General features: G+C 60.6%; 1 protein-coding gene and 1 long non-coding RNA gene across 2 annotated transcripts; one reads left to right on the top strand and one right to left on the bottom strand.

Moving 5' to 3' along the window:
• Positions 1-626: 626 nt before the first annotated feature.
• LOC124086532 (uncharacterized) lies at positions 627-6,077 on the bottom strand. Its single transcript, XR_006849823.2, has 3 exons — positions 5,889-6,077; positions 2,837-3,056; positions 627-2,383 (listed from the first exon to the last, which is right to left on the bottom strand). It is a non-coding gene; the product is annotated as an uncharacterized LOC124086532 (long non-coding RNA).
• On the top strand, positions 6,072-24,891 carry Kcng4 (potassium voltage-gated channel modifier subfamily G member 4). Its single transcript, XM_046435276.2, has 6 exons — positions 6,072-7,571; positions 9,774-9,932; positions 13,241-13,600; positions 13,915-14,117; positions 15,137-15,927; positions 23,659-24,891. Exons 5-6 carry the CDS (start codon positions 15,178-15,180, stop codon positions 24,430-24,432), a joined length of 1,524 nt encoding a protein of 507 aa, XP_046291232.1. The 5' UTR covers positions 6,072-7,571; positions 9,774-9,932; positions 13,241-13,600; positions 13,915-14,117; positions 15,137-15,177; the 3' UTR covers positions 24,433-24,891.

Below are 24,891 nucleotides of genomic sequence, written 5' to 3'. Positions count from 1 at the left end.
GAAGGTGTCACACCAGCTGTTCCCTCTCTGGGAATGGCAGACACAGGCTGGGCCCTGGGGTCCCTGGCTCAGGCGATGGCAGAACCGGGGTGGCCAGGGCCTTGGCTGAGGGCCAGCAGCTGCCCCTGCCGTGAGACGTCTGTCTTCCCTCATCAACTGCATTCCTGGCCACCAGAGAGGGTGCCCCCAGGACACTCTGCCACAACCTCAAAGTGCAACGGGCCAAGGAGCTGACATGTGACCCACAGGTGACAAAGAATAGTGTGGCCCACCAGGAAGAGCACGGTCCCCCGGGACAGCCAGACAGCCGCCTTGCCTTCCCAGCCCCCAGGGATCCTTTGTACTCTGTGCACAGGACACAGGGGTCTCTCGGACGCCCCAGAGAGGTTTTCCTCAGCTATCCTGAATCCTCGTCCCCGTGTGCTCTACAAGTTCCCCTGGACAGGTGCCGTCCAGGTGCTCCAGAAGGCCCCGGGTCATCCAGGCTGTTGTCTCAGCCACACGGCAAAGCCATTCAGGAATCAGAAGTCACGGGGCACCTCTGTACCTATCAGCAGGTGTTGTCCCTGAATTTATTTGTACCAAAAAAAAAATGAATTCACCATGAAAATCACCCAAAAAGGCAAGTTGCTTTTTTTGTCTTTATGAGGATGCAGCCGAACAGGGGAAGCTTAAGGGCACGGGCTCTGCATGTCTTTGTCCAAAGCTCGCCCACACTTCCCTTCCTGCTGTGCGACCTTGGACAAGTTGCTTGGTTTCTCTGAGCTCCTGGTTCCTCACCTGTAAAGGAATAGCATGAACCATGGCTCAGTGTTGAGAGGCCTGAGTTCATGATGAACAGGAGGCAGCCGCATCTCAGCCATCTGACTCTGAATGGCCTGGCGACGTGTGTGACAAGACAGAAAGGGTGTCCTTGTGAGTGTGTGTTTGTATTTTTTAATGTAGTTTTGAATGAAAGAAATTATTGCGGTGGTCCAAGGAGGGGGCCTTAGGGAGGGGATCAGGTCACAAGTGGTGCCCTCGGAGGGGGTCAGCGTCCTTACAACAGGACCCCAGAGAGCTCCAGGGTTTCTCTCCCCGTCGTGAGGACACACAGAGGCCGGGCAGCCTGCAGCCTGGGGAGCGGCCCCATCAGGGCCCACCATGCTGCCTCCCGGGTCTCGGGTCCAGCCTCCACAGCCATGAAGAGGAAGTTCCTACTGTGCGCACATCACCCAGGCAACTCGTCGTCATAGGAACATGGGAAATCTTCCAGGAAGAGCACCGCACAGAGCGAGAGCCCCAGCCTGAGACCCGCCTGCGTCCTCAGTGGCCATTTTGACAATATCTGGGGGGAGCTGTGATTGGAATTCGTGCATGCACACATTTTTCAACCCAGACAGACTGTGCTATGGACATGGTGCGCGGTTCTCACACCTTCTTTTTTCAGTAAGATTTTGTCACATCTAACGTCCAGAGCACGTCAAGATGCCTTAACTGGACCCCAAATCCTCAACCAATTCGTCCAAGCAGGTATCTAATTACTGCCCAGGAAACGGACGGCTCAGAGAAGATCCATGGCTCATGACCTTCAGACAGTGTGGGCAGCAGGAGGAGGGTCCACCCACCCACGAGAGTGTCCGTGTTCATCCATCCGTCACGGACTGCGTGCCCGATCCAGGCCAGCTCTGACGCCAGGTCCCCCAGCTCAGGGAGGTCAGGACTGACCTGACCCCTGCACGGGAGCCACCCTCCACCCAACTCCTCAGGCCCAGGCTGCTGTTCCCACAGCACGAGGCCGCCAGGGTGTCTGAGCCTGTCGGGGTCCTGGGACAGGAGGCTGTGACCCCCAGGAGGCCACCACCCCAGGAGGGCCTAACCCGCCTCCCCAGCCCTGGCTGCTGGTCCAGCCTCCCTGTCAACGCCAAGGGCAGGCCTGTCTGTCCTGTCTGGTGGCTTCGCTAGGAGGGGTCGGGAGCGAAGCCAGCATTTCTGCTGACGGCAAAACAAGTCAGACAATATTTCTTTTCAAAGTCACAAACATTTTTGTGTTCCAGCGAAGAACAGGGCTCCTGCGTTTATTAAAAAAAAAAAAAAAACAGGTCAATTATCCAATTGCTTTTAGCTTCTCAAACTCGCCTCAGTCCTGTTCTAGAACACTGAGGATGTGGAGGGCAGCAGACTTTCCTTGTGACCTTCTCGTCCCTCTGAGGAAATTCACTGTCCTAGATTCTCTCAATCTTCACCACGGCTGAGGCGCAGCAAGAGCATCGAAGGGCAGGACAGAGAGTACCAGAGTCTCAGCAAGGACACCGGGCTCTGCTTCTGGTGGAGCGCACACGCGTGTGCACATGGGATACGTGGGTGCACACACACACACACACTCTCCCGCTCACCCAGGATGCTGTGGCAGGATATCAGAAACAATTAAGAACCATTTATCTCCTTGTGAAGTTCTTAGCAAGCCCAGTGAGACTAATCCAGCCCTCCCAGCTCACGCCACGCCCTGCGGTGTCAGCGTACAGAATCCTATCAGACCCCTATCAGCTCCTGGAGGTAGAGATAATAAACTATTATCAGACCTGCCAGCGCACAGCAGCTCAGGCCTGTGATCCCGGGGGCTCGGGAGGCTGAGACTGGAGGATGGGGAGTTCAAAGCCAGCCTCAGTAACTTTGAGGTGCTAAGGAACTCAGTGAGGCCCTGTCTCTGAATAAAATACAAAGTAGGGCTGGGGTGAGGCTCGGTGTTCAAGGGCCCCTGAGTTCAATCCCTGGTACCACCATCCCCCCAAAAAAAACTAGTATCAGTCCCATTTTACAGACGAGGAAACAGTTCCAGAGACTCTGAAAAACTTACCCCCAAAGAGCCAGAAGAATGGAGGTCCACCCAGGGGGGCTGCAGACTCCATTTCCAGGCAGCACTTGAGCTTTGGATTGAAAGGAGAGAGGTGTCAACGCAAACCCAGAAGAGGGCCCGCGTCTCGCCCTTCGGTGGGGAGGAGACCACCAGGTGCGGCCTCAGGCCCCCGTTCTCCTTGGCCTCCTTGGCTTCTTCTCCGTCATGGTCGCGTGGAATCCTGAGACGGGAAGAACCAAAAGAAGATGTCAGGCCGCGAGCCCCGGAGCGCCCGGGAACAGGAGCTGCGTGACTTAGGGTCTGCCTCTCTTGCCTTTTGGCAGCGCCTGGGGCTCCAAAGGGCTGAGGCCTCGCGTCCTTGTGTGAGGCTGGAGGTCGGCGGGGCTGGGCCTGCTCGGTGCTTGCTGTGATGTGTATGGAGGCTCACACCAACGTGTCCAGTGGACACTGTTAATATTTTTTAAGGAAAGCCTTGGGGCTTGCTACGAGACACAGGTCCTTGTGAGCCATCAGCAGTGACCATGGGGCTGGGAATTGTGGAGCAGGAGCGGCTCTCGGGTGACCTCAGGTCCCACGCGGCTCCTCAAGGCCTGGGCCCCTTGCTCCGGGTGTGGGCGTGAGAGTGCTTGGCACGTGCGACTTCTCAGCTGGCTGGCAAAGGGCCGTGCAGCCCTACCAGGCTCTAGAGCACTGAGGCACCACAGGGGAGCCACAGGGAGGCCCATGGCCCACCGTCCTGCTGGACCCAGCCTGGTGGCCGTCCTGCCAGCAGGCTCAGCCCGAGAGTGCAGTACATGTGGTTGCCCCATGGTCAAGTCGCCCAGCTTTGGGTCGCCCAGCTGAGGCCCTCGCAGGCCCCGCGGAAGTCCTGGCCAACAGGACCTGGGCCACTTTTTCTTCTCAATCCATCTCAAGTGGTCACTTTCTGCCACTCGGTTCAGAATGGTCTGTTTGGGAACCATGGGATCTGACCCCTGGGTGCACTGCACCAACTCCAAGCTGAGCCCCAGGGTCACCCTTGGTGGCTGAAGTGCCACTTGCACCCTGAGGCCCTGTCTGCCCTGAGTCTCCAGCAGGCGGATCTTATTAGGAAAAAGGGTCAAGATCAGTTTTCAAAAAACTGTCCCTGTACAAAGAGAGTGGACACAGATACTCATCAGCAAGGGGCCACTGGTGGTGGACGGTTCCAGAAGCACTTGAGGACCTGAGCGTTCCCAGGCTCAGAAGAACACGGTGACAAGAGCTCTGGGGAGAGAAATCCAAGGCTGCTCTCCAGGGCAAGGGACCCCAACCTGAGGGCTGCTTTGCTGACCGATGGAAACCCTGTTCATCTCTACCAGGAAGAATCGGCCAGTCACCCAGTCAACCTCAGAATGTGGGGAGAAAGAGCCGAACAAGAGCACCTGGTCCCCCGAGAGCGGAGTATAAATATCTCCTGGCCGGCCGCCGCGGAGCCTGTGTGACAGGAAGGACGGGCCACGCGGGCCACCCAAGTCCTACTTTAGACCGTCCTCCCATCAGGGTCCTGGGAGCAGTAAGGCTCACAGCCTTGTCACACGGTCCAGGCACACAGGACGGGGCGCCCTGGGCCTGGCTGCTCCCTCCACCGTCCCGAATGCCACCCCAGGCTCCGTCCTCATCCTGCCGCCTGCCCGAGGCCCCAGCTCCTGCCCCTCCTGGCCCTCACACCCCCCAGGCCTCCCTGCCTCCATCAGGCACCTCTAGCCAGACACACCAGGCCCTGAAGCTCCCCAGTGACCCAGTGGACGCTGCTGCTTCAAAGCCAGGAAGTCTCCAGACCACGGGGGGAAACCAGCTTCACGTCTTCATGTCCACTGGCCAGTTTCACACTGGAATGTCTCATCCTGCTGACTGACCAGCTGTCCGTGTGACGGTCTCTTTGGGAAGGGGCCCGTCTAGGCAGCTGGTGTCTGCGGAGCAGCCGGTACCAACCACAGAGCCCGTGAGCTCCTCGGAGCCCAGCGTTCCCCAGGAAGGCAATGCGATGTCCCCACACTCTGCCCAGTGGAACCATTTCCCTGTGTGTGTGTGTGTCGGGGGGGCGCACAGAGCGGCTCCAGGGGACACAAGAAGAGGCCTCCAAGAGTGAGACCCTGCAAGGGGCCTGCTTCCCCGACACTGTGCCCACCCCTTAGGCTCCCAGGCCACCAGCACAGGCCTCCTGGGCCCAACACTACCTTCAACCCTGAGTAGCTTCCACTCCTGGGACCAACACTGCAGAAACGTCCTCCCCCCACACTGCAGCCACCACCACAGCCACTCCCATGTCCCGACACGGTGCCAGCTGGCTGTCCCTTCCCCAGGGACCTACTGACACCCAGCACCTCCCAGGCAGCCTGCCCGACAAGGGTGTGCAGGGAGCTGCCGGGGGGCCACAAGCCATGCCAGCCGGCCACCTGGGCCCCAGAGGTGCTCTGACGTCAACTGACGGAAAGGCCCTGCTCCCCACACCTACACCCTCTTCCATGACACCGTGTGGCTCTCCTGTCCAGAGATGGCCACCAGGCTTTGGCCACTGAGATGGGCTCTTGAGGACCAGTTTCCTGGGAGGGGAGAGTGGACAGGAGAGGGAGGGGAGACCCGGCCAACTGATAACAGCTGGATTTCTGGGGAGAAAGTTCCCTCCCGTATGTTTGCCTGGCGCCCTGGCACCCTGTTCTAAATGCCCCTACCTTGACCAGTTGCAAGCTGATGTCGCGACGGCCAAGTTGGGAGGAGACGCTAAGGAGGGGCTCTTGCAAGCCTGCTCCTTGGGTCCGCAGGGTGTTACAGGGGTGTGTGTGTGTGTGCAGGTGGAGGGGGACTCTGCCCAGCAGCTGCCCAGGGAGGGCAAGGAGGAGCTGGCAAAGGTGCAGCTGACCTTGACGGCTGGCGACCTTGATGGCTGGGGACCAAGCACCTCTGGGAAACAAAGGGGACTTGGTGCGACCAGAGATTGGGGTATGAAGTAAGTAGCAGGGGCCAGGAGGAGGAGGCGGAGAGGCAGGTGGGAAGGTGGTGCCTGGGCTCCTGGTGGAGGGGCAGGACTTACCCCTGCCCAGGCTGAGCTCCGGTGAGGTTAAAGTCGTGGCTCTCCTGCCCGGCACACCCTAGCCTCCCCTGGGGAGAGGTTCAAGAACCTCCAGATGAGCTCAGAACCCCGGGCGTGGGTCCACTCTTGGGACTGCCTCCCAGCTCCCCAGCCATTCCCACGCACAGCCAGGCCTGGGGAGGTGCTTCCGTCCCCAGGGGCGTGATCAGTGGGTCACTTCCGCTTGCTCAGGTGCCACCGGAGGGGGAGCTGGCCCAGCCCCTTGGAGGCCAGTTGCCACTGTTGATCAGGGTAAGAAGCAGTTGGCCTCTGCCCCTCCGTCGTGGGCCAGGAGTGGCCTGCGGACACTTGTGCACAGAGACATGTGTGTAGACGTGCCCTGTCGGTTGTGACAGTGGTGGACTGGAAATGAGACCCGTCCTCCTGCAGGGGCCGGCAGAGGGCTGGTCACGAAGGCGGGAGAGAACTCTGGGCTACTGAAGAGAATCAGGCGAGTCCGCGTCCCGGGGAGGAAAGACCAGCAGGGCATGGGGGACAGGGTACAAGGCAGGGCACAGGGGGCAGGGCAGAAGACAGAGCAGAAGAGAGCGACCCACCCTGCACCATGCAAGCCAGGCCAGGGGCAGGGGCGAAGAATTCCTGTGTCTTTTCCCTTTACTTTTGGACCTGGGGATTGAACCCAGGGGCACTTAACCACTGAGCCACTCCCCAGCCCTTTTTTATTTTGAGACAGGGCCTCGTCAAGTTGCTGAGGTTGGCCTTGAACTTGTGATCCTCCTGCCTCAGCCTCTGGGGCTGCTGGGATTACAGGCGTGGGCCACCACTGTGCCTGGCTAGAATCTCTATTTCTGAAACCGGCTGAGGAGTTAGAGACTGTGCTGTGTCTGGGGTGGGAGACTGAAGGGCGTGGAGGAGGGGTGAAGGGACACGCCCTTTCCTCTGTCCGTCAGGATGTGGTCTAAGTTAATTTAAAAGGCATCCTGGCACCGGTTGGGAGGAGAGGCCACCTGGCAGGAAGGCCGCTTGCCAGACAGGCTGGTGGGAGAAGACCGGAACAGAGGAGGGGCTGGAGTGGGCAGCAGGGTCACGGCAGCAGGCGCCGGGCAGGTGGCACTGGGGGGCTCTGAGCCGTCTCAGCAACTGCCACCTCAGTCACAGGACATCAGGGAGGTCTGACCACTGGCCAAGGCCACAGACCCCACTGGGAGTGGCCTGAACACAGTCTTGGACCCCCGGGGTCATGCAGAATGGACTGGGGGGACTGAGGCGCTCTGTGATTTCCATGATGGTCTTGAAGTAAAAGCACACTCAGGTCCCAGGTCCCAGATCCAGGCACCTCCCGCAGCCAAGGGGTGACCCAAGGCTGGGTGGGGGGGCAAAACAGGGGTCCAGACCCCCGCCTTGGGAAGGGGCACTGTGGGCCCGCATTCAGGAGCTTCCCCTCTGAAGCAGGGTGGTCATCCTGAGTCGTGAGCCGACCTCTCGGATCCTCCATGTGTCCAGCTCACTCAGCACTCAAGGCGCCGTGGACGGAGCACAAGCGTGTCTGCTGGCCGGGGTTCTGTCCAGGTGAAGACCCCCCGAAGCGTCGTGAAGGACAGGCCGTGGAGGCGTATTCACGTGGTGGACCCCACACGGCAAGCCGAAGGCCCCAGGCGCAGCACAGGAGCTGGCCGTGGTCAGGTGGGTGCGAGAAGCATCAGCAAGGAGGACAGGCAGGGTGGCCGGCGGGTGGAAAGTGCAGAAACAGGCCGCCCTGGCCGTGGCGCGAGAGTGGGAAGGCGACGGGTCGGGGCCCATGACAGGGTGCCGTGAGTGCACCTTGTGGTTGAATTTAAAAACTGGGTTTCCATTTGTTTTAACAACCTCCGCTGTGGAGGGCGGAGCTCCAGGGCACGGCCAGGTCACGGTGACCAGCCTCCAAGTGGCCTGACTTCGCAAGCTGCTCAAGCCCAGAGACTATTTTTTGTCCGTCACCACTGGAGTCTGCAATGTGGCCGGCTCCATGTCCTCGTCCTCCCCGTCATGACTTCCGAGGTGTCTGGGGACAGTGCAGTCCCCCTGCCTCCCCCCTCCTCCTGTTCTGGGAAGGGAGGGGACGTCTGGCCCACCGGCTGCAGCCCGGCTTCCTGTTTAGAGGCTTGCTCAAGCCACAATTATCCCAGCGCAAGACGCAGCTCCTCAGCAGGCCAGACGTCCTCCGTGGGTTTCCAGAAGGGCAGGGTTGTCAGGGCGGCCACTCCCACAGAGGGACAGACGGGCAGTCCAGACTCTGGAGGCCTCTGGGGGCCCCACAGTGCCTGCGTCCTCTCTGTTGGGACCGGTGACGCCTTGGGAGAGCAAATGGAGCATTCTCTTATTCCGCCTGGGGACAGCAGGGGGCCTGGCTCCCGCCCTTTGCTCTGGATGCTGGCGTCTTTTTATTACGACATTTTTCAAACATGCAGAAAAACCACAAGTGCACAAACCACATGGCTGTTCCACTTACCACCCAGTCACGGGGTCACCAGCGCGTTGTTGTACTGGCTTCCTGCAGGAACACACACACACACACACACACACACACGACCCCCCACACTCCAAATCACAGACATCGTGACGTCGCACCCCGGATGCTTCCTTCCCTAAGGACATCCAGGAAAATAAGGAGGACTTTCCACACAGCCACAGAACCATGCCCACGTCCAGCACAGCGGGCAATGATCCCTTCATCCTGCCTGATGTCCACCTCATATTCCAATTGCCTTGACTCCAAACATCTTGCATAGTTTTTTAACAAAACCAAGGTCCAACTGAGGGTCACTGCAGGTGACGTTTCTTTGCCTTTTCTCGGTCACATCGCAGCACATCCTCTTCTCCCTCTTAAAGAAATCAGTCGGGTCCCTGGACCCCCGGAGGCTTGACAGGAAACCACAGTGACGGAGATGCCAAGTCGTCACGGGAGGGGCACTCAGCACGCATCCCCAAGGGGGCGGCTTCCCCTTGCAGCTAGCGAGTGCCCGGGTGATGTTTGCCCCTCCTCTTTATGCTTTGTCCTGGGGTGGAGAAGTGGGGGGCGTGCAGTCTCAGGTGGAGTCTCAGGTGGCCAAAGCATAAGTTTTCTTCCAATTTGGACATGGGGACACGGGCTCAGAGCCAAGGAGCCTGCCCACCACCCCCGGGGACTTGAAAGCTGGTCCTGGGCTCCTAGCCACTCTGCCACGTCACCGGGACTTTAACTGCCACCCAGACTACTTTTCTGGGGCTGCGTCCCTGCCCCAGGGGAAGCCAGGCCAGGAGTAGGAAGCCTGAGATGGGCAAGTCCAGATTTGCACTAGCTGGGACCCGATACCTGAAGGTCACCGAGGCCTGCATCTAACCTTCACCTGTTTGCAGTCTTCGGGTGTCATTTTGAAATCTGTTCATGACAGGGACTTAATAAAACATGTTAAATAGTGTTCATGGCCAGGTGGCTGCTTTGTTGGGCCACAAGGTGAAGGTGCTTGGCCTCGCTGGCTCCTGCCGAGTCCCGTCACGGAGGGAGCAGGGTCAGGAGCCCAGGACCTGCGGGTGAGGAAGGACCAGCCCTGGCCACAGGGCTCCCACTGGGGACAGAGTGACACCTGGAGGTGCAGAACTAGGGAAGTGACAATGGAGTGTAGGCGCTGAGCTGGGGGTGGGGGTGGGGGGGATCTCAGGATGGAACATCAAAGCTGGGCACTGACCAGGAGCAGGAGTTTGAGGAGTGCCCACAACAGGGCACGCGGAGCCCAGAGAGCGCACGGTGGGGCCGAGGTGTAAGGGGCGGCTTCCGGGGTGTGGCCAGCACAGGGACAGTCAGAGCCCTGCTAGAGGGGAAACGGTGACGGTGACACAGCCAGGGTGAGCGCTCGGGTCTTATCCCAGGGATGTCACAGCATCGTGGGAAGAACTCAAGAAGCACAAGTCTGGATCTGACCTCCTCAGAGGACGCGAGGACAAGAGACCCCAGCTGGAGACCAGGAAAGGACAGAGGGACGGAAGGGACCAGAATATGCCGGAATGATCCAGGAGGAGCAGGGCAGGGTATGGGGTTGGGTGGGCGGAGGTGGGGTGCAGGGAGTGGGGCAGCTACTGGGACCCCAGGGTTTCTGTGCCTGCTCTGTGTGAGGCAGAGCGGATGCAGAGGACGGTGACCCCGGTGGACAGTGGAGGAGGGCTGGGCGCAGGGTCGTCCCCGGCCTTGCTAGGCGAAGTGTGTAGCTGGAGGCGTTTGGGAATTTGAGTGGGGAGCACAGAGCTGGGCACTGCAGGCACAAACGTGTGTCCTCAGCCACTGTCCAGGGAACAACGTCACCTCCAGAGGGGTGCAACCAAGATGGGAGGAGGGGACAGGTGCAGAAATGGGGAGCGCCAGGGATGGACGGGGAGGCCGGGCTGGCCAAGGACTCTGGGGAGGCAGGCAGAAGAGCCAGGAGCGTGAGCAGGGCGCACAGGGACCTTGCTCTGGGCACAGGGAGGTCAGTGGCCACTCTGGAGAGCAGTTTCCATGGTGACGGAGGGCAGAAGCCACAGCTGCAGAGCGAAGGGGAGCCTGGTCGGAGGACAGTCCCTGGGGGGGGGGTGAAGGAAGGGCCGTGGGTGGCAGCTCCTGTGGGGGGTGGAGCCTAGGAGGGAGGCAGGAAGCGCTCGAGGACTCAGAATCGAGGCTGCTGCTGGCCCCAGAGAATTGGGAGGCCAGAGCGCCTCCGCCGCTGAAGGCCTGAGGGACGCTGAGGGAGAGGGTCCCTGCAGGTGGCCAGGCTGGGGACTCCACGGTGTGTCCTGGACTGTGAATCGGGGTCTGGTCCTGGAGGCCACGCGGGGCGCCCCACGTGCCAAGAGACCTGCAGGGAGCGTCTCCTGGGCTGCCAGGTCCGGGGTTCTGAGGATGCTGGCCCCTCTGATAGGCAGACTGATGCCCTCCCAACGACGTCCAGCAATCTGTAAATGTCACCTTCCTGGGCCAGGGGCTTTGCAGACGTGATTTATTTAAGGATCTTAAAATCGGGAGACAATCCTGGATTATCCAGTGGCTCAGTGTGATCACAGAAGTCCTTACAGGGGAAAGGGGGGAGGCCGCGGCCCAGGAGGGGGAGGGCAGGAGGGGAGCCAGGAGTGACCGAGAGGACGCGGCCCTGGCGGAGGAAGGGGCGGCCAGCTGAGGGATGCGGGTGGCCTGAGGCAGGAAAAGGCAGGGCAGAGGCTCCCCAGAGACCCGGATGTCACCCCCTGGGGACCCTTGCACCTCCCAGCTCCCGAGCTGGGGGGGGGGACACCTGTGCTGTTTGAGTGGCACTGCCGACATTGGCGTTCCTTGTCGCAGCAGCCACAGGACAGTAGCACATGGCCACAGTGGCCTGTCTAGGAAAGTGTGTCAGGAGACTCTGTTGGGAGGAGAGTGAGTGGGGCATGTCCCAGTGTCCCCTCCTGGACTTCCCACCTGTGGGGAAGGGACGGGCTGGGTACCTTCCTGGAGAGCCAAGGTCGTGTCCACCTGAGGGAGGGTCCTGGGAAGGAAGGCAGCACTGAGCCGAAAGCTGCCCACGACTTAGGGAGCCCTGGGGAGGGACTGGGCAGGGGTGGCCTGGACCCCAGGCTCAGGTGAAGGGCCCTACTGCCCCAGCTGACAGCAGTGCTGGCCAGGGTTGGAGCCGGGACGGAGCCCTGGGCTGGGAGTCCTCAGCGGCTGCGGCGGGGGCAGTGGTCCCCTCCTGGGGGGGGCGGGGGCACGGGGTCGGAGGCCGCTCTCCTTTCCAAGGGTTTTCTGAGGGCAGACTCCTCCTGGCTTCTCTCTGACCTTCCTGGGGGCTTGGGAGAGAGCCGGTGAGATGACAGTCCCAGCCACACGGGGCCTGGGCCCTTCAGCTAAGGTCACGTCAACAGAGAGCCGCACAGGTGGGAAGAGTGAGGTCCAGAGAGGCAAAGACACTGGCTCAGGGCCACCCAGCATGGAGTGGCAAATTCTTGATTTGAACTCATGCCCTGCAGATTCAGAGAACGAGGGACAGAGGAGGGGTTCTCAGGCCCAAGAGGCTAAGTCAGGATGAACAATCAAGGGGCCTCCTTTGGGCAGAAATCAGGAGGCAGAGAATTTTGGAGTCTGGTCTATGAGAGCCATTGGAGCAGTCACGGGGTGGAGAGGGGACAAGGCAGGGCCTGACTGCTACTGCTCATGCCTACAATCTCTGTGGCAGGAGCTCTGAACCCAGGGCCTCAGGCTGGGACATGTGTTTGGTGACACTAAGCCTCACGCAGAGCAGAGGGGAGTGAGCCGTGGGGCCTAGGCCGAGAAGCCGGCTCAGAGACGTCTCTGTTCCTCCTGCTGTGCCGCCCGGGGCCAGGCCCCAACCCCTCCTGCAGAACCCGAGGCTCATGGACACCACCGAAGACCACCGGTGCCCCCGGCTCCTCACTGTGCCTGGACTCCCTCACCCCCGGCCCAGGCCAGGGAGTCCAAGGAGGCCAGCATTTCCACAGCCCTTCCAAGGGGCTGGGCCTGGGTTCTCCTTGCGACAGAACCCAGTCTCTTTTAAGGAGGAACCTGACCTGGCTCAGATTCTCACCAGCAAGGGGGCTTTGGGCAAGCCGCCGGCCTCAGCGCTAAACTGGAGGGGCAAAGATCACCTATGTTCAGAGGCCAAGAGTCTGGGCTTCCAAACCTCTTAAGCAAATTAAAAGAACAGATGTATAACCTCCATTAGGCGGGGTTTTGTGATTTCAGCCTTTACTGGCGCAACTGTCCTCATTTGACCAGTGAGAAAACAGAGTCCAGAGAGGTAAAGTGACTCACCAAGGACACACAGCAAGGCCGTGCAGGGGTAGAGCCTGCGGGCCCTGGATGTGTGCATCTTCCTCTTCCCCCACACAGGGCTAACCCACAGGGGAGCTTACTCTAGTGACTCAGGTCTGATCTGCCCCGAACTCCTCTCATTCCTCTATTTCTTACAAACGAGAAAACTGAGGCTCAGGGGACCTAACTCTCTGGCCCGCGGTCACCCAGCCTTCTGCACGGGAGCTGGGGAGCTCACAGTCTTCCTGTTCCTATTCTGGAATTCAGCCTCCCAAATCCCCAGCCAGGGCTCCGAGGCTAGGCTTGTCTGTCCCACCCGGTCCCAGGCCTGGGCTGATTAACAGCAGCTAAACTCCGGGCAGCCCGGGCATCACCCACACGCCCCAGGCACCCCCAGGGCGCCCGGGTGCAGGAAGCTGCAGATGCCCTGGCCCCGCGGTGCCCAGCCTCTCCTGCTCCATGCTCTAGCAAGGAGGGAGGACAGCTCTGGCGGTTGGCAGAGCAGCAGCGCTCCGGCTGATGGACAGATTACTCCTAAGCCCTCCCCCCCCCGCCCCCGCAGGACCATGCTGGCCGTCCCCGTGGACCTGGAGAGTCGGCGGCTGAGGCAGGACAACAAGCCCAGCTCCTCAGCGCGACCTCAGACCCTCACCTCTCAGGAGGGGGGACTTCGGGGTCCTTCTAACGTCCCCCCCCCCCCCCCCGGGGCTCTTCTGCAGCTGCAGGAGAGAGAGCACAATGAATGAACTTCCGGCTCCTGGGGGGGGAGAGGGGAGAGACTAACTCTGCCGGGAACCGCTGGGGTTGGAATTTTCTTCTCCCTTCGTCCCCACCACAAACCGTCCCTCTCCTGGCCACTGGGCTGTGGGCTCTCCTTGCCTGGCAGAGAAGCCGCTGCAAATGAGCTCCGTGAGGCAAGAGGGTGAGCTGAACTTCAGGGGAAGAAGTTGGTGCCGGGCGGGGGTGGGGCGCAGGACGGAGATCCTGTTTTGAGACGTTGCCTCTAGAAGCAGCTTTGCTTGCCAGCTGTTTGGGGGCAGTCGACTGCCCAGTTGGGTGTGTTGTGAGTGCAGAGGAGGCAGAGCCCCAGGCTGGGAAACCGAATCTGGGTTGGATTTGGATATGCTGTGTGACCTTGGACAAGTCACCGCAGCTCTCTGGGCCTTGGCTTCTGCACCTGGGAAATGAGCAAGATGGGTAAGCGCTCCCCGATTTCAAGCACTGTCCCCTCTGCAGGCTGTGCTCCTTCCCCTGGTCCTACGCTGTGAGCAAAGTGACACATGCAGCACAGCAGGCTGCCGTGGGGCCAGCCAGTGTGGACTACACCGGCGTGAGTCACTCTGCACCATCCACCAGAGTCCAGCCTGCTCTGAACTGAGAGGAACTTTTATTTCCATCAGCTGCTGACTGCTCCTCCTGACTGCGGCGTGTCTGCAAATGTAAGGCTGTAGATGCTTTGGAGACAGCTCCGGCTGGAAGGAACACCATAAGAAATGGTTGCAGAATACTGAGGATGAGAAATGTTGTGGAGGCGATTTTTTAGATGTGTGAACGGGCTAGATCTAAATGCTTGTCTAAGTCAAGCTGTCCAAATAGGTGTGAAATGGAGAGAGCATTAGGGGTCCCCTCATTTTGCAGATTAAAAAAAAAAATGCCCAGAGAAGGGGAGTAACTAGCTCAAGGTCACACAGCAAGGGTGGCTGAGGCAAGAGCACAATGGCACAATGACAGCATGGAGGAGAGCCCTCACTGAAGAGCATGAAGTGCCCTCCACCCTCCCAGGCAGGTCCTCCAAATGAGGAAGCCAAGGAGAGGGACAGAGCAGTCATACAGAACTTCTCCTGAGAGCAGGACTCTGGAAGCAGAGGCCCATGTCCTTGACCCCTCAGTAGCCAGCCTCCCTGAGCAGCCTCTCAGCAGCGGGTGCTTCTCCTTGCTGAGCCTCTTCCCGCCTATAGGGAGGGGGAATCCCGTCTGCCTGGTGGGGCCGCCGGGGCCACTTAACTGGGGAGCATCTGGAGTGTTCCCAGTGCACCCCACCCGTAGCCTCCCTGTGCCCCGTGATGTGGGCCCTCACGCCGCCCCAGCCTCACAGAGCAAGCAGAGGCCCTGGAGAGGCTGTGGCCAGTCCCTAAGGGATGGGAGCCTCGCGGGGACCCCGACCAGCTCTCTTTACCGACAGCGCCCTGCGGGTTTGTGAGAGTCCCTGCATTTGAATGCAGGATGCTGAGAGCAGAGAGGCGAAGCCACATGCCCCGGGCCACACAGCCCAGATGGCCACCTTGTCTAGTTCAGGACCAGTCCCCATGACCCCAGTGGCTGTTCTGGGAGACGAGGGTCGAGGATCGGGAAGGAGGGTGCAGGAGGAGCCACAGGAAAGCCAGGGAGCGGGTGGCCTGGGGGTCTGGGCCTCCCCCCAGCCTTACCTCCCTGCCTCCTGCCCTTTCTCTGGTGTCAGACAGGTGCTCCCACTGCTCCCGGGCAGGGACATCTCCGGCCATGCCAGTGCCTTCGGGAGATGGGGTCCTGGGCCTCGGACACCCTCACGGTGGCTCCTACAGCCCCCTGAGCCAGCTCCTGCCGGGCCCCCTGGAGACTCGGTCCGCCAAGGGCCTGTACTACCGCAGGGCCCGGAGGCTGGGCGCGCTGGAGGCCCCCCCGGAGGCGGACCTCAAGAAGGAAGTCCTGGTCAACGTCGGGGGCCACCGGTTCCTGCTGCCCTGGAGCACGCTGGACGCGTTCCCGCTGAGCCGCCTGAGCCAGCTCCGGCTCTGCCGCAGCCGCGAGGAGATCGGGCAGCTGTGCGACGACTTCGACGAGGACACCCAGGAGTTCTTCTTCGACAGGAGCCCCAGCGCCTTCGCGGTGATCGCGAGCTTCCTGGCGGCCGGGAAGCTGGTGCTCCTGCAGGACACGTGCGCGCTGTCCTTCCGGGAGGAGCTGGCCTACTGGGGCGTCGCGGAGGGCAGCCTGGAGCGCTGCTGCCTGCGCAGGCTGCTCGGGAGGCTGGAGGAGGCGGCCGAGCTGCGCCGCGAGGAGGCCCTGCAGCGGCAGCGCGAGGCCGGCCACCCCGCGGGGCGCAGCTCGCGCTGGGGGCTGTGCATGAGGCAGCTGGGCGACATGGTGGAGAACCCGCGCTCCGGGCTGCCGGGAAAGGTCTTCGCCTGCCTCTCCGTCCTCTTCGTGGCCACCACGGCCGTCAGCCTGTGCGTGAGCACCATGCCCGACCTCAGGGCCGAGGAGGACAAGGTGAGTGGCCCCCACGGGCCCAGGTGGCCGCGCCCAGGCGCCCAGGGCCGTGACCGCGTCGTCATTTCTTTAAAGGTAGAGGAAATGCGAGTGCTGCCCAGTGTGGCTGGTGTCATTTTTAGGCCAGGGCAGTGGGAAGGGGTCATTTTTAGCCATTTCTGGAGGAACAGGCCCACAGAGGGCTCTTGAGGGTTGTCACCTGGCCCCACTCGGGTGCTGACAGTCACTCCAGGCCTCAGTGGGCCAGCGAGGCCAGCCTCACCTACCAGCTCTGTGAGGCAGGCAAGTCCCTTCACCTCTCTGAGTAGGACAGGCAGCACCGCCGTGAAGGCCCACACAGGCCACGGGCTGAGCGCGGGTTCCTTGGGCAGCCGCTTTGTGCTGAGCCCTGGGCCAGGTCCAGGCCCCAGAGTCTTGAGGCACCTCCTCCCGGGCATCCCAGCTCCATTTTCAGATGCAGAATCGGAGGTGCAGACCATCTGGTTCCTTCCAGTTCTGTAGTAGAGACACCGCGACCGCGGGGATCCCCAGCCCCCGTGCTCCCCTTGCCACCTGACCCGAGTCCCCTCCCCGATGGCCTCGCAGGATGGGAACTCAGAGACGAGGTGGCTTGTAAGTGATGGTGCCCCAGGAGGCCGAGCAAACTTGCTGCCTGCCCGCCCCTATGTCGGGGAGACCCAGGCCCCCAGGGCACCAAGTGGCCCCAGAAGGGAATAACTAGCGTTTTTCTGGGAGAGCTTCCAGTTAGAACTGCATCGATGCTGAACTTAGAGCACCACTCCTCCCTGTTCTGAGCTCCTGGGCTCCTCGTCCTGGTGTAGGGGCTTGCGTTATAATAGGCAGTTGATAAAACACACACGTCCCTAAGGAGCCTGTGCCACAGAGGGCTCCTAACAGCTGTCAGTCCCCCTAAGTGTCCCTCCCTTACAGACACACCCCAGGGCAAGACATAGGATCAGAGACCCTTCCAGATCCAAGAGGCCCATGGAGGACCAGCCGTGTCTCCCACAAAGTAGGCTCTCAATAAATATTTGTGGAACCAAGTGTGTCTTGTCCAACCTGTAAACATCTTGTCCTCATAAAGACAACTGAACCACTCAGAAGCAGCTTGTCCCCCTGCCCGCCCCCAGAGGACGAGCATTTGTCATCCGTTAGCACCGAAGCCCGTAGTGTAGAAGCCCGTGCTCCAGGGACATGTCCGTGTGCACTGCAGTAAGAAGACCAGGCAGAGTGGGCACCCGCTGACCCCGGTCCTCCAGGGTGCCCCACCCCAGCCTCCACAGAAGGAGCCCGGGTTTCCACAGGAGAGAGGCTGGAGGACGAGAGGGCCAGGGCCTCCCTAGCCCAAAGCTTAGAAAAGGCAAAGGGGGCAAACTCGGGCCCAGCGTATTGTGACCCAGATTTGAGGCGGGACAGGGGCTTAGAGAGCAGGGCAGCCCCGAGCCGGCGCCTGGGGTTCAGCCTGGTCTCCTGGGTCAAAGGGATGGAGCATGTCCCCGGCTGCATCCTTAGGTTCTCCCTCTGAGAGGCGCAGCAGAGGATCTGTTTTCCTTTGGGGACGATAACCCAGAGAGCTGGAGAGGCTGAGGACGGTCTTTGTTCTTCCAAGTCTGTGTCCTCACATTTACATAAACGGCTGGACGCTCGTGTGTGTGTACTTCATATCCGCCCCCAGGGGACAGGAGGCCGAGAGCCCCTATTCAGACAGCTGGCTGCTCACGCTGGCCGCTGCCCCTGCGGCCTGGCCCTGCTGGTGCCCACTCAGAGGAACCATGCGGCTGCAGGACTCACCCGCGACGTGACCTGCAGAGCTCCACGGTGGGGGGGGAGTCCCCCAAGGACGCAGCTTTCCGTGTTCTTTTCCCTGGGAGTGAACTCTGCCACCACGGCCGGGTCTGGGCCTGAGACTGCAAGTTACAATGGGGGTGTCGGCGGGGAGGGGGGCAGCGCAGACAGCAAGCACCAAGCCTGGGCGGGGGGCCGCGCAGCTGCAGCTGGGCACGGCCGGGTCTGGGCTTGCCCCACGTACTCTGATGCTTGTCAAGAGCCCAGAAGGCTCGTGGGGTGGGGCAGGGGTGGGCCCCTGGCCTTGCCTGACCGGTGGAAGTGTGGGCACCTGGCTAAGGTGGGGCCGGGGAGGAGGGCACCGAGATCGGGGGCCACTGTGGGGTCAGGCAGACGCAGCTCACCCGGGTGCAATCTGGACCTGCCCCTGCAGCCAGCTCCCTCCCCTCCACCTCATGAGTCAGGCTTCCCATCCGGCCACCCTGCTCTGCACCTCTCCTCCTCCGCGACACTTGGTCACTGCTCCTCTGTTTCATCCTTCACGCCCCCCTTGCACCTTCCTGGATCACAGCCAGAAAGCTCTACTCCTGACCCCTGGGCCGGGCCCCCCTTCCCTAGTGCTATCCGTCCGTCCTCTGCCGTGGCATCCGGCACACCCACCTCCTCTGCATGGTCTCATTCCAAGCCCCCCAAAGCCCAGCACAAACCTCATCCACCCAGCCTCGTCCACAGTCCTCCCCAGAGGCCCTGCCTCTGCCTGGACTTGGTGTCCCGAAGATCTCTCCTTTAGTGATCGCCAAGGGCACCATCTTGGAGGCCATGGGAGGTGGCCTCCCACCCTCTGCTCAGGGAGAACCTCCAAGAGATGGGGAGCCGAGTTACAGTCAGCCCTTGGGATCCCTGGGGACGGGGTTCAGGGCGCCCCACCAACCTCAGACCCCGAGATCCAGGGATGCCCCAGTCTCTCGTGTGACATGGCACAGTGTTCGCATGTGACCTGCACACACCCTTCGGTGGATTCACACCCCACCTCCAGGTTGCTCACGCCATAAACCCTGTCGACTCTTGCTGCGCCATCTCCTCTGGGGGATAATGACAAGGGAAACTCTGGACATGTTCAGTGCAGACGACACTTTTTTAAAAATATTTTCAATCTGAATTTAGTTAGATCCACAGACACAGAGCCGCGGGTAAGGAGGGCCGGCTGCACTTATTAGACCCCTGCTGTGTCCCGAGCACTGTGCAGGCCTTCCCTGACTCCTGTTTGATCCTTATGGTAATCCCGTTCTTGGCCATGAGGTTCAGTGGCCGGAGCTCTCCAATGACGCTCACTCCGCGGAAGAGAAGTCCGCAGCTAGCTGGCCCCCGGAGGGTGGGAGGCCGGGTAGGATGGCCTCAGGGACAGGCCAGGGCAGCAGGCGGGGAAGCAGGAGGAGGAAGGCAGGCTGGACTGAGGCGCCCTGCAGGGCCAGTCCTGAGCAGGGCCTCCTCAGGGAGGAGCATCGTGACCTCGGAGCCTTGGCTCCCCCAGGGCCAAGAGCCCAGGCCCAGATCACATCCAGCCGTGTCCACTGGGTCGCCACGCCTCAGAGCCCTGCGTCCCAGGGTGGGGAGGTGGGCAGACCGAGGAGGGAGCAGAGGAAGAGGAGACCTGGGGACAGGGCCACATGAAGAGGCCCAGAGGAGGGAGAGGTGGCCCAGGTGGCGTCTGGTCCGAGAGAGAACAGGGAGGGAGAAGCTGGGGAGGAGTGAGCCAGCACGTCCAGCCCAGGAGACTCCGGCCGAGCCAGAGCCGCCATGTCGGACTCTGCCTGTGGGAAGGAGCCCAGGGAGGGCAGCCCAAGGGCACCAGGAGAGCGAGACCCGCAGGGAACTCAGCTCAGGGTACAAGAGAGTGGCAACTCCGGCCACCTGCAGCACAGGCAGCTGCAGGAGCTGCATAGAGACCAAGGGAGAGAGGAAGGCTCCCAGGTCCAGACTGTCGGCCCTGAGCCCCCCACAGGGGACCTTCCAGAACTGACCGCCGCCCTGCAGCGTCTGCCCAGCTGCCCATCCACAGACCCCGGCAGAGACCTGGCCCTCAGGAAGCCCCGTGCCCACCTAGGCCTGGGCAGCAGCTGGCACAGCAGCTCTGCTCTGGTGCAGCTGCCAGGGCCCGGCGAGGCTGCAGGCCCACTCACTGCCTACCAGGCCCGACTCGGCCAGCTCAGAGAGGACGTGGGATCCCTTCTTACTAAACATGACACTACCAGAACCTTCTGCCCTCAAGGTGCACAGTTCAACAGCGTTAGGGCACTCAGAGCTGGCAACCATCGCCCTGTCTTATTCCAGAACATTTCCATCACCCCGGAGGATACCCCACAGCACCTCCTCCCACCCCTACCCCCACCCCCCCTTTGTCCCTGGCCAGCACTGGGCCCTTTCCGCCTCTGCGGATCCGCGCTTCCTCGACCTTTCACACGCATGGAGCCGAGCACGTGTGTCTGGCTTCTTTCTCTGGCGCCATTTCTCAGGGTGCATCTCACCTTGGTGCGGATCGTACCTCGTTCCCCTCTATGGCTGATGAGTGCGGCATGCGTGAGTGCCACACTGGAGCTACCCGTTGGTGGCTGATGGGCATCACGGTTGTTTCCAATTTGCACCGAGATGAGTAACATTGCTGGGGACCTTTGTGTACAAGTGTCTGTGGGTGGACGTGTGTGTCCTTGTCTCTGCTGGGTCCCTTGGAAGCTCTAGACTGTTCTCCGCAGCAGAGGCACCATTGAGCATCCCACCAGCAGCCACGGAGGGTCCCACTTCTCCACGATCTCACCCACTCTTCCCGGGGGCTGTCTTCTTGATTCCAGCCAGCCTCGCGGGTGGGAAGTGGTATCTCCTTGTGGCTTTGGATTTTCTTTTTAATTTCTTGCATTTGAACTTTCATCATGGAAAATTTCAGACATCTACAAAGTCATGGAATAGTACAGTGGACCCCAGTACCCAAGACTCAGCTCAATCACCAGGTCCTGCCATTCTCCTTCCCCCTCTCCCCTGCAATCGCTCCTCCTTGTCATTCATCATTTTTACCTTACCATTTTGCAGGTACCATTGACGTGCACTGAAACGCACCAGCCATAGCTGCATTTAACACACGGATACGCAGTGCAGCCTTCACCCCTGTTAATATAACATTGAACATCCCCCCACCCCCCGAAACTCCCCCCATGGCCCTTCCCGGTCAGCCCAGGGCACCTGCCATCAAAATGCTTAGCTCCACCCCTTCCTGAACATGCCGTAGGTGGAAATGCTGCATCGGGCTTGTTCGGTTCCACTTGGGGCCTGTGGTCCCTGGTCCCACTCTGGCCTCCTGGGGTGCCTCTGTGCCTCTCCTTGAATGAAGGAATCAGGGCCCCCTCACTGCCACAGGGAGCCAGCCCAGGAACAGGGTGACACAGGGCTCTGCCTGCCTAGGATGGAGGGGCTTTCACAGAGTTTTCTGTGCTCAGACCCAGAAAGATGTGGGCAGACTAGGGACAGACTAGGGACTAGTTGGCGCTGTGCCCTTCCCCGCAAAATGCCACCAGCAGCTTCCCCAGAGACAGGAACCGGAACCCTCTTTTCTTTCCTTCCTTCCCTTTCCTCGTTTCCTTCCAATGAGGCCTGGGCGGGGTCACCCTCCCTGGAGCCGTGGATCCCACCGCCTGCTGCCAGCTGCTCACCCCCAGGCGGCTGCGGAGGGTCAGGTGGAGTCAGGTGGAGCCCTGCTGCAGTGCAGGGAGGGACCGGGCCAGGCTGTGGGAGGACAGGGTGCTTCCACATTTGGGGGCCTTGCCAACCTGCACATTCCTGGGCCCCACCCAGGTGGCAGTTTTGTGGGGGCCCAAGAACCTGCACTTGCAAAACCCCCCTGGGATCTTCTTATGCAAGAGGTTCTGTCTCAGCTTTGAAAAATTCCGATTGTGTCCCAAACTCTCCATTGGAGACTGAAGAACAGAGAGAGTAAGGACTATTTCAAGGTCACACAGCAGGACTGGAGATTCAGGATCCCAAACTCTTGCGCTTTCCAGGATCCGGAGCAGACCTCGGATCCTGAAGCCATCTCAGAGGGTAGAGAAAGTCTTCAGCAGCAGGAGGAGGACACGGATGCCCTCCGTTTGAGCCAGGAGGCTATTGTCTTGAGTGACATGTCGGTCACATGCCCAGTAGTCACAGCGTGCTGTCAACACTTCATATGCATGGGTTGCATGTGCCCACCAACCTTCAGGGCACAGACTGGAAGTCTAGAGGGGACAAATGACTCCCCTGAGTAAGTGGGACAGCTGGGATTTGAACCTAGGCCACAAATGCTCTGGGCTCCATCTCTCAACAGCCCTCCCTCTGCCTCCCACCCTACACAGACCAGACAGAGGTCAAGGAGAACAGAGCCCGGCCCTGGACAGGCCAGTGAGACCTGGGATGGACCCGCCCCTTTCTTTTTCTCCCGCAGTCAGACATAGAGAACATTGCGTTTTAGAACTCCTCTGGGCCCAAGCCCTAGAAATAATTTCTTTTTCCACTTCAGAGCGTTTTAATCTAAAAAACTGCCATTGTCAACATCCTGCTTTTCACAAGGGCAGTGGGCTTTGGCCATCCATCCACTCATCCATCAGGTGTGTGCTTCTGTGTGTGTTATTGATCGTCAGGTTCTTAACCCTGGCTGCACATTAGAATCATCTATGGGGCTTCTGGAAAATTCTACCACTCAAGTGAAAACCCAGATCAACTAAATTCGAATCTCTGGGCATCTGGCCTGGACAACAGGGTGTTTCCAAGCCTCCCAGGTGATTCTAAGGCACAGCCAAGGTTGAGGCACATTTGAGCAGGGCTTCTCAAACCTCAGAGTGCACCAAACTACCTGTGGAGTCTGTTAAAATGCAGATGCGGGGAGGGGGGTCGATGCCTTGGTTGGAGGACCACACTCTGAATAGTAACAGGCTAGTGGGACCATGTTAGATGTTAGGAGCCAGGGGCAGGGAGCTCAGCAACACAGGGGGGCCCCAGGGGGGCCCCACCTGGCTGGAACCAGCAAGGAAGACAATGGCCGGGTGAAGGTTACCACCACATGTGGCAGGGGCTGGACTGCAGCCCTGGGTCCCTCCAGCCCCCAGAGCTAGGTCTGCTGCCCTCGCTACCTTACCCCAAGAGCTAACACACGCCTGACACACGGGGGACCCTCAATCCATTTTTGTGGACTCAAAGAATGAGGGACAGTAGATGAAGTTACAGAAACAGCTTATGGTGGCTGAGACCTGGGTTGGGGTCAGGTCTCAGCCACCATAACCACCATCTACTAGGTCTGTGAGCTCAGGCAAGTCATCGCACTACTAGGAGCCATTTCCTGAGCCGTGAACTGAGGTCACACCACTCACTCACAGCATTGCCAAGGGCCAGCACCAGAGTAGTGTGGCACCCAGAATGCGGCTACATCAGCCAAGGTGAAGGTTGGCCTCGGTAACATGGAAGCCCTCGGAGCCAGGCTGGAAACGAAATAGCAGTTGGTATCTCTCTTGCAGACAGTCCCCATTGAGACCTGGGTGAGTGGGCGGCTCCTATTCTGAGACCCAGATTTTTCCACCTGGAGTCTATCCTCCCCAGAGCGCTGGTCCAACCTGCCATTCTGAGCTGCATTGCAGGCCCACCTGTGCATCCTGGTGCAGGGAACCGGGAGTGTGCAGCCCAACCCCTGGGCCCAGAGGTGGTTCTCCATAGGTGAGTCGGTCAGCTGGCTGCAAGCGAGGCTGGAGAGGGTGGCGTCAGGTCCAGCCGAGCAGCCTTGCAACCAGCCACAACCTGAAACTGCAAAAGAGGAGGCTGGGTGGACAGCTTGGCCGGCTGACCCATCCAGGAAGGCTTCTTAGGAGAAGCCGTCTCCCCACTTCCCGTGCCTTGGGGTTCTCCCCACCTGCCTTTGGTTGCTCTCCCCCCCAGGGCGAATGTTCTCACAAATGCTACTACATCTTCGTGGTGGAGACCATCTGCGTGGCCTGGTTCTCCCTGGAGTTCTGCCTGCGGTTCGTCCAGGCCCGGAACAAGTGCCAGTTCTTCCAGGGGCCGCTGAACATCATCGACATCCTAGCCATCTCCCCGTACTACGTGTCGCTGGCGGTGTCCGAGGAACCCCCGGAGGACGGCGAGAGGCCGCCGAGCAGCAGCTCCTACCTGGAGAAGGTGGGGCTGGTGCTGCGCGTGCTGCGGGCGCTGCGCATCCTCTACGTGATGCGCCTGGCGCGCCACTCGCTGGGGCTGCAGACACTGGGCCTCACAGTGCGGCGCTGTGCGCGGGAGTTCGGGCTGCTGCTCCTCTTCCTGGCCGTGGCGGTCACCCTCTTCTCCCCTCTGGTCTACTTGGCGGAGAATGAGTCCGGCCGGGTCCTGGAGTTCACCAGCATTCCTGCTTCCTATTGGTGGGCCATCATCTCCATGACAACGGTGGGCTACGGGGACATGGTGCCCCGCAGCGTGCCAGGCCAGATGGTGGCCCTCAGCAGCATCCTGAGCGGGATCCTCATCATGGCCTTCCCGGCCACGTCCATCTTCCACACCTTCTCCCACTCCTACCTGGAGCTCAAGAAGGAGCAGGAGTGGCTGCAGGCCCGCCTCCGCCGCCTCCAACACACCAACTCTGACAGCGAACATGAGCTCCTCGCCGACGTGGACGACCTGATGCTGGAGGGCCCCGCCTTGCCGGTCCCCCAAGTGTAGCTCAGAATCCCTCCTGAATGCACCCTGTAGCTCCAGCCCATCCCTCTCGCTGAACCAAGCTCCAGAACCCTGGGGTAGACCAACTGGCCGCAGGTCTCCAGAGCTCCAGAGAGCCTCCCAAAGCAAGGAGGCTGCCCGGCCAAAGATGTCTGTCGCTGTGATCTTTGGCGCTCATGGCCTCCAGATCCAGGCCAGCCTTCCCCAGCCACCTGCCTCCTCCCTTCCTGCCCATCTGCTGAGCACAGCCCATCCTCCTGAGCCGGGCCCATCTCCCTGCCTTCTCTCTTCTCCCCAGCAGCCTGCAGCATCCCACTCTGGGACCTGATGCCCACAGAACTGGTTAAATGACGAGCCTGCAGAATCCCACTCTTCCCTAGGACCTGCTTTCTTGGGCCACATCACCACGGGGAAACCCTTCTGCTAGACCCCCGCCCAGCTCCACGTGCTCCGTGGGGCACC

The sequence above is a fragment of the Marmota monax genome, unplaced genomic scaffold (genome assembly GCF_021218885.2).
Source record: "Marmota monax isolate L192 unplaced genomic scaffold, Marmota_monax_Labrador192_F-V1.1 WCK01_AAM20220418_F8-fsc00024, whole genome shotgun sequence".
Lineage (NCBI taxonomy): Eukaryota > Metazoa > Chordata > Mammalia > Rodentia > Sciuridae > Marmota > Marmota monax.
The sequence above is the reverse complement of the archived record's forward strand: the minus strand, read 5'-3'. Positions and strand labels throughout refer to the sequence as shown.

Coding starts and splice junctions, on each gene's coding strand:
- Kcng4 (XM_046435276.2), top strand. CDS start 15,178: ATGCCAGTGCCTTCGGGAGATGGGGTCCTGGGCCTCGGACACCCTCAC. Junction 15,928..23,658: donor TCAGGGCCGAGGAGGACAAG/GTGAGTGGCCCC, acceptor TCTCCCCCCCAG/GGCGAATGTTCTCACAAATG.